The sequence below is a fragment of the Artibeus jamaicensis genome, unplaced genomic scaffold (assembly GCF_021234435.1).
Source record: "Artibeus jamaicensis isolate MK-2021 breed Jamaican fruit bat unplaced genomic scaffold, CSHL_Jam_final contig_419, whole genome shotgun sequence".
Taxonomy (NCBI): Eukaryota; Metazoa; Chordata; class Mammalia; order Chiroptera; family Phyllostomidae; genus Artibeus; species Artibeus jamaicensis.
The window spans coordinates 3515044-3526703 of NW_026521824.1; the positions used below are offsets into that span (position 1 = coordinate 3515044).

At 42.6% G+C, this 11660-nt stretch overlaps 1 protein-coding gene across 5 annotated transcripts in view; it reads right to left on the reverse strand.

The window, feature by feature from the left end:
• The window catches only part of TTC19 (tetratricopeptide repeat domain 19), a 43310-nt gene extending 31656 nt beyond the window's left edge, over window positions 1-11654 (reverse strand). For 4 of the 5 annotated variants that reach the window (XM_037166110.2, XM_037166119.2, XM_053665689.1 and 1 more), the window contains exons 1-7: window positions 11360-11624; window positions 11128-11252; window positions 9262-9372; window positions 8805-8843; window positions 7981-8037; window positions 7599-7660; window positions 5650-5744 (exon numbers count right to left, since the gene is read on the reverse strand). In XM_037166110.2, the coding sequence (XP_037022005.2) occupies window positions 5650-5744; window positions 7599-7660; window positions 7981-8037; window positions 8805-8843; window positions 9262-9372; window positions 11128-11252; window positions 11360-11543 (673 nt within the window). In that variant the 5' untranslated portion in view covers window positions 11544-11624. The other variant, XM_053665690.1, reaches the window with a different exon arrangement.
• Window positions 11655-11660: the final 6 nt, after the last annotated feature.

Here is an 11660-nt window from a genome sequence, read left to right on the forward strand (position 1 = left end):
TTATTTTAAAATATATTTTATTGATTATGCTATTACTGTTGTCCCATTTCCCCATTCATTCCCCTCCACCCTGCACACCCCTCCTCCACCACCACCCCTTTCATTTATGTCCATGTGTCACAAGTTATTTAGATTCTACATTTCCCATACTATTCTTGCCCTCTCCCCTATTTTCTACCTACAGTCTATGCTACTTATTCTCTGTACCTTCTCCCCCCTTCTCCTCCTCCCACTCCCCTGTTGCTAACCCTCCATGTGATCTTCATTTCTATGGTTCTGCTCCTGATTTAGCTGTCCTCTTAGTTTGCTTTTGTTTTTGGTGTGGGTTCTTAATAACTGTGAGTTTGCTGTCCTTTCACTGTTCATCTTTATCTTCTTTTTCTTAGGTAAGTCCCATTAACATTTCATATAATAAGGGCTTGGTGATGATGAACTCCTTGAATTTGACCTTATCTGAGAAGCACTTTATCTGCCCTTCCATTCTAAATGAAAGCTTTGCTGGATAGAGTGATCTTGGATGTAGGTCTTTGGGTTTCATAACTTGGAATACTTCTTTCCAGCCCCTTCTTGCCTGCATGGACTCTTTTGAGAAATCAGCTGACAGTCTGATGGGAACTCCTTTGTGGGTGACTGTCCCCTTATCTCTTGCTGCTTCTAGGATTCTCTCCTTCATTTTAATCTTGGCTAATGTAATTATGATGTGCCTTGGTGTGTTCCTTCTTGGGTCCAACTTCTTTGGGACTCTCTGAGCTTCTTGGATTTCCTTTGCCAGATTGGGGAAGTTCTCCTTAATTATTTGTTTAAGTAAGTTTTCCACTGGTGGCTGTTCCTCTTCCCCTTTTGGTAACCCTATAATTCGGATGTTGGAACATTTAAAGATGTCCTGGAGGTTCCTAAGCCTCTTCTCATTTTTTTGAATTCTTGTTTCTTCATTCTTTTCTGATTGGTCACTTTTTTCCTCCTTCTGGTCCACTCCTTTGACTTGAGTCCCAGTTTCCTTTCCATCACTATTGTTTTCCTGTGCACTTCCCTTCATTTCAATTAGTTTAGCCTTCATTTGTTCCTCTAATTTGTGACTAAAATCAACCAGTTCTGTGAGCATCCTGATCACCAGTGTTTTGAACTGTGCATCTGAAAGGTTAGCGATCTCTTGGTTGCTTAGATTTATTGGCTCTGGGGCTTTGAGCTGTTCTTGAGCCATGTTTTGGTCTGTTCTCTCCTATTACGTATGAGGGGCAGAGCCTTAGGTGTTCACCAGGGTGGGACAACCCAGTTGGTGGGTTGTGACACTGTAATGTGGAGGCAGGGTCATAGAGGGGCAATGGCGTTTGTTCTGCTCACTCTCAGATTTCTGTCCCCTCTGCTGCTTCCCATTAGCAAACTGGGCCCTTCTGGTGCTGGTTCCCGGGTGTGTGGGCTTGTGTACCCTCCAGGACCCTGTGGGTCTCTCCAACAAATTCTCTGAGCCTGGGAGCCTCTCCCCGCACCTTGACCTCTGAAAGTCTTTCCATCTGATGCCTTTAGGCTCTAATTCCCCATCGATGGGGCCCTAGCCTGAGTGGTCTGTGCTCGCTCCTTGGCTTGCTTTATCTGCGTATGAATGTGTGACTACGTGACCACCGCTTGTGCTCCTGGGTGGGTCCAACTGATCTTTCCTGCCTGACCCCGCTTTGCTACTGACTCAACCCCTCTTACTGGTCTGGCTGAATGGTTCATTGTTGTTGGACTTCCTTACAGTTCAATTTTCTGTGTTTTGGTGCATTTTTGTTACTAAAACTTTGTTGTCTTTAAACTTGGTTGTGCGAGGAGGAACAGTGTTTCCACCTATGCCTCCATCTTGGCTGGAAGCTCTACGATTATTGCCAGTGAACTAAATTTAATGGGGGAAGGGGGAGAGACACAGAAGTACATCTAAAAGAAAACAATTCTCATGATTTCCCATATGTATAATTACATATATAGAAACAGTGTGAATATCAAATGAAAAGCAAATAGTTTAGTCAAGTATCCATTTGGAATCAAAGGTAATTAAACAGATGTTAAATCTATGTGAATGAATCTGTAAGCAAGAACCACATCATGTTCCTCAATGGGAAGACTGAATATTGCACAAACAGTGTAGTAAGGGACTTCTTTGATAGCATGCTGCAATTTGTCCCAGTATCCACTCCTTTCAAGCAGAGGGGATTTCTACCTGCTGTTGGGAATGGATTCTGACCAGTTTTAGCCAATCATGATAATCCCATTTCTCTGGCCAAAGACTGGGTTAGAAATACCAAGAAACCCTTCTCGTCAATGAGAAGGAAGAATAAATTCACCTGTGGACTTCCAGAAAAGATGACCTGCATTCTTTAAGAAACAAAGAAGTCTCCTTTTCCTCCGGACGTTGGCATTTCTGAGTGAGAGGCCTGGGACCTGGTATGGTCACTCTCCGACCACAGGAGGGGAGGTGGGAGGGTGACCAGAAGACCAACACCCACAGCATACCAGTGAGGAGGGGAGGGAAGAGACAGCCCTGCAGGACTGCCATCCTACCTTAGCAATACACACATCAACTGGCCCAGCAGCCCAGCACCTTCTGCACACTTTCCAGTTACGAGAGGTTAAGTATCATTACTGTTTAACTTAATTTGACATTCTCCACTATTTGTAATCAAATGGTAACTTATTTATTCAGATGTCAAGCTCCTCAAACTAACTTATAAATATAATGCACATCTAATAATTCAGTCTCAAAGTACTGGAGACTTGACAAAATAATTTCAAATTCATGTGAAAATAAAAATAGGAAAAAATTTTGCAAAAGTAGCATTTGTGAACTTGGGGTAGCGAACACAGAATACAGGGTACAGATGATGTGTTATAGAATTGTGCACCTGAAACCTGTATAATTTTGTTAACCAGTATCACACCAATAAATTCAATAAAAAGGAAAGAAAGTAGCATTTGTGAGTAGCATCTGTATTACCATATAGTTCAAATATGTAATACCATATATTAATAATTCAAGCAATGTATACTGTTATAAATTTCATCAGATGAATAATCTAAATGGAAAACCCCAAGAGAAAGCCAAGCATATACTTAATACATAAGTACATAATGGTGACAGACTATCTCTATAGAAATAAAAAGAAAAGTTAGAATGAAAAATGGGTAAATATCTGATTTCAACACTGGAAAATGCCTTCCTAAGTACTAAGTTCTGAAAGAGCAGGGACTGTTGCCTCACTTGCTCCCGCAAATCCTAGAATAATAGCTGGCATAAAACAGCTACTCAATATTCATTACAAATTAACAAAAGCAAAGAAAATAAAGAATTCCTATCCAATCCCAAAAAGATTAAAGACTGGTAGAAATTATACTGTGTAAGTCATTTATGTGAAATATATCACTAAATTTTTAAAAACCAGGCCACAAATAGTATATACAGTATGATCCCTAATATGTTTCTTCAAATGTAAATAGATTAGGACAAAAGCAAGCTTACAGAGATATATAACAAAAAATAGTAGTGTGATTACAGATGATCTTTATTCTTAAGGGTTTCCAAATTTTCCTCAATGTACTAGTATTAGTTTTGGAATCCAAAAAGTTAATTTTACACTCAAGAAACTGTCTATAGTGGATGCAACAAATGAAAGGCAGCAAGGGTATGGACAGCGTGACTTGGTTTTATATCTTTTGTGAACTTCCTCAAAGCACTCCACACTGCACAGAAAATATCACTTGTTTTGGTCTTTTATTCTTTCATTCAACAATTATTGAGCCTCAATTATGTGCCAGGCACAGCTCTAGGTACTAAGGATACAGCAGTTAATAAAACAGATGAACTCTTTGATAGGGAAGACAAATACTAAAAAGCACCTGAACAAAAATATACTTTTAGTGGCAATACAAACACAAGCACACAACACAGACCTGCTTTTAAGTGTGAATAAAGAATGAATGATAAAGTGCGAAGAGATGACAGACTTCATCAGGGCAAGCTACCTGAGGAAGTGATATCTGAGCGCAGAACTAAATGAAGAGAGCCAGCCATGTGAAGGTACAAGAGAACAGACCAGGCAGAGGGAACAGCAAGGAAAAAGGGCTGGAGACAGCACTGAGCTTGAAATGAACAGCAGCAAGAAAGACTTGTATGGTGAACATGGAATAAGCAGAGGGAGGGCAAAAGATGATGCAGAAGGGGCAGTTAGGGGTCAGATTATGTAGGGCCTTATAGGTAGGTCCACACAGGGATTCTGAATTTGTTCTACAGGTGATGGAAAAGCACTGATTTCCTAAAAGATCACTTTGCCTACTGCACAAACAGACTAGGTGAGGGAATAAAGGGAGGCAGGAAAACCTGTGAGACACTAATTATAGGTGTCCAGGCAAGAGACAGCAATGGCCTGGACAAAAGCAGCAGGGTGAGAGGATGGGATGAGGCGTGGTCTGAGAAGGGGATGTTTTGATAGCTGATACAATATAATTTGTTGGTGAATTATATATAAGAAACAAGGAAGAAATCATAGATGATTCTTAGGTTCTTGGCCAAAGCAAGTTAGGTGAATGGTGGTGTCACTTATTAAACTGAGGCTTGGTAGAGGATCAAATCTGTGAATGGCCAAAACCATGTTTATTTCAGACACAGTAAGTGTGAGGTGACCATTTAGAAATTCAAGATGTCAGGTAGATAATCTTACCCACAAGTCTGCAGTTCATGTGCAAGTTGGGGCTGAAGGTATAAAACTGATATTAAAGTTATGGAGCTTAAATGTTACCTTCTAGGATGTGAGGCAGAGAGAAAATGAGAAGAGGGCCGAAGACAGCCCTGAGGTCTGCTAACTTCAGAGAGTGGCGAAGGGGAAGGCAAGGAACCAGGAAGGCATCCACGTTTCCAACAGGAGACAGTGATCATCTGGGTCAGAGCTGCTAATAAGGACAGCAGGGAAGATAAGTAATGAGAACTGGTAACCTTCATAAAAAGAGCTTTAGTAGAGTGATGGAAAAAATGAGTTCTGCTCAAGAGAAAACTGGAAGGCAACTGAGTACAGACAACTCTTTCAAGGCATACTCATTGCTTTAGAGACAGCAGTTGACTACTACCCCTTCAACATCTTGTGAGCTCTTGGCATAAGAGTAAGTGTGAAATAAGAGAATGAAAGAAGGAATGTCAAATCTGAAAACTCCCAATATTTCAAAACATATTAAAAAACCCAAATGGTTTAGAGCTGGAGAGCTTCCTGCCCATCCCTTTCTATTCCTAGCTTAACTCTTTACGCTCTTCCCTCCACACTGACGATGAGTTGCAAAACTCCAGAACCAGAGTTCTAGAACCAGAAGCAACTGGAACCAGAGGCAATTGGAACCAGAGGCAATTAATTAGAATTATGACTGGTAGTGGAAGCTTCCCTTTTTGCTCAATTTTCCAGAGGTTATATATAATAAAAGTCAACATAAATTTTGAACATGTAACCAAGGGGTTATAAAAACAGTGGTCAAGTCATTTAACCAAAATATCTTATTCCAAATCCTCTGCTGAGGCCTTAAAAATAGCCACTTAATTTCCCAAACAGATGACTTTCCATCCCCCAATTCCCTTTCCCACAGACTGACGGTGAAGCCCTTTGGGGCAATGTCCAGAAAACAGCCAGAATTCCCTACCTGACAGAATGTCTTCTGCTATTTCCTTTTCTCTTTCAATTTTTTCCTCTAGTGTTGAAATGCAGAATTCATAGCCAGCAAGGGCAAATTCATGTCTGTAAAGCAAAGATCAGCAATCTGTTATTTGTTTTTTCACAAACTCTTCTTTTATCCTCATTTCCCCAACTATGGTTTCGTTATTATGAAGAAAGTAAAGTGGGAAGAGAAATTTCGTTTCAAGTCTCTGGGCAGTCAATCAGCCCTTTCTCAAAAGTTTTATTTTTTCCAAGTCACCCATTTAGTGTAACTTAAGACATAAGGAGCTGGGACCACAGCCATAGTTTTATAACCCACACAACCATCAACGTTCGTCCTCTCCCTCTAACAGCTCCGAATGAGTCCACTTCTCCCCTTTGGAAGCCTGCGCCTGCTCCGAGTAACACCACAAATGGAGGCTGAGGCCACCCTGAATGCCCCAGGGACCTGATGGCCTCATACAACTTCTGGAGACGTTTATTACCTTTATACTTCTTCCAAGCTGTTGGTCTTTGATGCAAGTTTCTCCTACAGAAATGGCACTAGAAGGCATTTAGCCTGACTCTAGCCCTGGACCCTCTAGCCCTTGTGTCCTCACCCAAGCAGCAGGCAGACTGACTCTGGATAGAGCAAGCGTCAACTGCTGGTTTCTGTAAAGACATGCACAGAAACATGATGGAAATTCCCTCTCCATCCAGAAGCTCAATCCTGGTTCTTGCTGTTTGGCTACAGTTTCTTACCAGAAGCAGCACTACAAAGCTCACCCCCTCTCCCCTGGTGCCTTGCCAAGGATAACAGATGACCCCACTGTTCTGCTCTGTTCCCAAAAGAACAGAAGCTTCCCCAGGCCCACACCTTGGCAGACATGGCTTGGTATCCGGCCGGGACACAGAGCAGGGGAGGCAGGCCACAAGATGCCCCTAGTCAAAGTGTCTATAAACTTCTGGTCTTATGCTTGTCTTAATAAAACAAAACAAAAATCACTCTTGAGTACAGAGTAATTTACAAATTATCAGTGACTTCTACACAAGTTTTCACCCCTATAAGACAATGACTTTGTCTCCTTCTTCAGTGTTATCAGCTTTGGGCTTCTTCTCTTCCTAGGAGTTCACACCCCTTGAACATCTAACTCCTCCAAGGGAGACTGATCTCAGCTGGAATGCTCCCTCGGATGGGTCAACTTCACAGCTCCAAAACAGACTTGAGGTCAAACGCCCTCAGCAGCTCTGGCCTATCGAGTATCCAACCAAGTGTCGGGAGACTAAGCTGCTCTTGCTGAAAATGAAGGAGCTGGTGAACAGGGCAGCAGGGACCAGGGTCAGGGCCCCTTATCTCAGTGAACACTCAATCTATAGCACCAGGCCTGAGGTCATTCCAAACCTCCAGGACTCAGCTTCTGTGGCAATTAACAATGTAAGGAAAAGCTTGTCTTAGGTCTTCCTATAAACTCACTCCAAAACATAACTCTCTAGAGTTCTCTGCTTACACCCTAAGTGGTTTTTCTTTGATCTACACCTAGAAAGAATGAAAGGCACCAGGCTTCACTTGCCAGTGAACTTTCTCGTTTGCTGACACTGTCAAAATTGTTTCTTCAAAGTTTATTATCCCTAGTAGCTTAGTTGCTCCCTCCTCTCTAGGAAGAGCTAAACTGAAGTTCTAACTATAATTTCCCTGATTAGCTTTGTCACTATACACACACGGTTGAGGGCTATATGCCCCACTCAGCAGGCCAAACCAAAACAGCAGGGGCAAAACTTGGAAAGACTGAAGATTTCAAAAACAAGGGAAAGGAACACTTTGAATGTGACACCAGTTTTTTGAGATCGGGATAATTATTAGATAAATGAAAATTATATAACATCCCAGGGTCAAAGTATTTTCTGCCCACAGTCCTGCTCCATCTGCTGCCACAACTAGATTTTAACTGTACTCACCTATTCTGAGCAGCATAGATACTAGCCAACTTTAGAGATATTTCAATGATTGCATTGTCTTCCTGTTGGGAAAAAGAGAAATGAAGGAAATACATGACAAGTAAAAATTCCTCATTGAATATTTCAGATCAACTTTTAGGTTGACTTTGGCCTCAAAGCCATAGTCTTTATCTTTTTAGAAGAATTAGGCAACTGTGAATTCCTCAGCTACCATTCTTTTGCATGAGTGAAAGATTGGCAGTTTTTATACAAGTCCTGGTGGGAAAAACCGACTTTTTTTTGGCCAAAGCCATTGTTGGGGGATGGGTGGAGTTTTTTTCAGGATGCAGGGCTATTTTGAAAACTCCTTTAGTGAGGGTCCAATCCTAGATAATGTCCTTACCTGTTGCATGCCCCCTCCAAGCAGGTAACTCATTGTTGCTTTAAAAAGTTTTTCCGCCTAAAACCATAAGGAAAAGATTTCTCTTTTACTTGGTTGGCCCACACTCTCTATATGACTCTGGCTGGATTCTAAGTACTAGTCTGATGCATTATTCTTAATTAAACACAACACGCACACACACGCTCACATTCACATACACACAGAGAAAAGTATCCTTGTGATGAAAAATCAGATGAAAAAGACCTGGACCCCACATCTTCTGTGCACCTTAAAAACTAGTCTGTAATAAGTAGAAACTTTAGAAATTAACTTCTCATCCAAACCTACTGTGGCAGAGACTACAAACTATTCCCTAATATTTCCTCTCCTTTCCATCTTTTCAGTTACAGAATCTCCTCAATTTTTAATAGGCCAGCCTCTGCAGTTAGGAATAGGTCATATGATAAGGTTTTGGCCAAAAGATGCATGCAAAAGGAATGTGAAATTTAAAAAAATATTTTATAAGGAAACTGCTTGCCCTCCATCCTCTCTTTCTTCCTTCCTGCAAGCTAGAGGTGAGTCAACTTGTATATGCAGATGAGGACACATCTAAGAAGGAACCCGGGCTTTTGGACCACTACATGGAACAAAGGTACACAGGCCTCTTCAGTGTTTAATGACATCTGGACTAATGCATTAAAAAAAAAAGCACACCTCCTTCATATGTGAGTCACTCTATTTTGAGGTCTCTTTGTTACAGGGGCTTAGCCTGTACCCCTTACTAATAGCATTCCCATGAAACTAATCCTTCACAAATTCAAGATATTACAAAGTGATTTACTTACATTTTCAAGCTGACCCCGTATAAATGCTAAGTTGGCCATCTGAAAGTAAATTACAAATTGTTTTCCAGTTTAGAGCACTGTGTTGGTACTTATTTCAAACCTTTAAGCTAAAGACTCTTTTTGCTTTTATCCTCTAAATAAAAAATTTTTCAGAGAAAAATATGTCACTAATCTAGCAAAGTACAGCAATGATATGACAATAGATACTTGTATATACTTTGTGGATGTCAAACCAAACACAGATCCACTTATTCTTGAAGAAACAAATGTTAATGATATTGTTTCTTTTTGGTCTGGGATTGAAACTTCTCCTAAGGGACACCCCAAGTGTGGTAAAAATTGAAACAAAAAGAAAAAGTGAAAACAAAAACCAAGAGCTTTACATTCTTGCCAGGCAGGAGTGTAAGAACTCTTCCCTCTCAGCTACCCTTCCTCTGTGGTTCAGATTATGAGTTACCAAGTCGTAAGTGTAAGTGATGGCCTTCTTGTTATCACTCTGATAGGCAAGAAGAAGTGCGTCATGCAAAATTAGCTCAGCCTCTTCTGGCTCATCTTTCATGATGCTCAACTGAAAAGAGAAAAACATGGAAAATGAAAGGTAAAGAAAGCACATGCTACCAGACAGAAGATATGGCTATATACCTCAATACACAGAAGGAAACCATTCATTCGTTTATCAAATATTTACTGAATTCCTACAGTACACTAAGCATTTTATCTGCAATGTTGACAGGGAGGTCAGCTTCTCTTGCAACTATGTATGGCCATATGACAAAGGTTTGGCCAACAGATGCAGACAAAAGAAATGTGAGCAATTTTTACATTATACTTTATAAGAAAGCTTTTGGCTCTACATCCTCTTTCTTCCTGCAGGCTGGAAGTGACCCTGTACAACAAATAAGCTTAATTACAACTAATGATAAAAACTATGAAAAAAGTAGTAAGAAGGAACAATAAGGGTCTCCTTTAAATGGGAGGGCCAGAGAAGGATGAGAGTCAACCAAATAAGGAATTGTAGGGGTAAATGGCTCAAACAGAGTATAAGGAATGAGCAAAGGCCTTACAGGCTGAAGAGTATGATTCTTTTTTTTTTTTTAAGATTTTATTCACTTTTACAGAGAGGGTGAGGGAGGGAGAAATAAAGGGAGAGAACTGTGGACATGAGAAAGAAACATCAATCGGTCGCCTCTGCAACTTGGGACATAGCCTCCAACCCAGGCATGTGCCATGACTGGGAATTGAACCAATGACCTTTCTGTTTGCAAAACGATGTCCAACCCACTGTGCCACACCAGTCAGGGCAAGAATATGGGTCTTTAAATACCATTCAAGAAATGAAAAGAAACAGATGTGAAAGGGAAGATGGTGAAGTAGAGGATTACTATCAAATGGGTTGGCAAGGTAGGGTGGTATCATGTAGGGTCTTGCAGGCCATGGCAAGGAGTTTGAATCTGATCATAAACACAGTGGGAAGTCATTCAAGATGTTTAGGCAAGAAGATGATATGATCTAATTTACTTTTAAAAACTCACTCTGGCTGCTGCACAAAGAATGGAAATGTAGGGGGGCAACAGGGCAGGTGAGACTCTTAGGCAGTAGGCTGTGACAAAAATGGCTGGGTAATAGCAGGAAAGATAGAAAAAAGGGGGCTGACTTTCTGGATTTGGTGGCAACAGAACTTGTTGCTGGACCGTAAGAGCACTGGGACGCAGTGGTAAGGTTCCCCAAGTTTTAAGAATGATTATGAGGTTTCCAGGCTGAAAAACTAGGTAGATGGTAGAAAAGAGAAAACGATAAAGGAAATGTGTTGGGGAGAAATTTAAAATCGAGAGTTTAGTTTTGGGCAAGTTAAGTCTGAGAGGTAGGCAGAGCCTCCAAGGGGAGATGGCATGTCACTAGCACAGCGTGAGAATATAAATTTGGATGTTGTTGGCATCAAGGCGGTAGTTAACCCAATAAAAGAGATGGGATAACCTAAGAAGGATGAGAGAAAATAGAAGAATGTGGTGAAAAGGATGAGTTTAGAAATCAGAGAACGAAACAGCTCATAACCGGCACTAAAATTCCCTTTCAGGACGTCACATACTGTACATAAAAAATTCTCTATGCCCGTCTCCTCAGGATAGCTGGCTCACCGACAAAACTACAAAAACATTTCTGCTAATTTTGTTTAAAAGAACGATGCCTGTGGTGCCACTGACATCTGCACCTGAGACTGCAGCGGGTTCCAACACCGCCCCGCTCCCCCATAACCCATCTAGTGCCCTCGGAGCCTCTTCTTCGGCAAATGGCAGAGCGATGAGCATCCCTAAAGCCGCTTCACCTTCGCCCGCTTCAGCAGCAGGATGATCTCCGCCTCGACCTCGTCCGCCGTACCCTCGGCGGCCGCTGCCGGCCCCTCCTTCTCCTCCTCCTCCTCTCCGGCGGGTCTCGAGAACCACGCGAGGGCTGCGGAAAGGGGTTCCGAGGTCACCAGGCCGGCCTGCGCTGTCCCCTCCCACCGGCCCCACCGGCCCCGCAGGGCCCGCAGGCCCCGCCGTCCCCGCCGCCCTCACCTGCCAACAGCGGCATCAGGCCGGATCCCCTGCCCTCTGGCGCGACTCGGGATGGCGGCACCGCCACCTCGGGCGCCCTACCCCCGGCCCGCACCGGTAGCAAGTGCGCCGGACAGACCCGGCACCGCCGCCCCGCAGCCCGCAAAAGGCCTCGGCCCAGGTTAGGGCTCAGAAGCCGGTACATGGTCGCGCCCCGTCCTCTGCGCACTTCAGGTCCGGCCAAACACCGAGATGTCTGGTCCCAGCTCAACGCGCGGGTAGGGCCGTGACGTACCAAAAAGCGACAGCCTTCCTGCCGTCT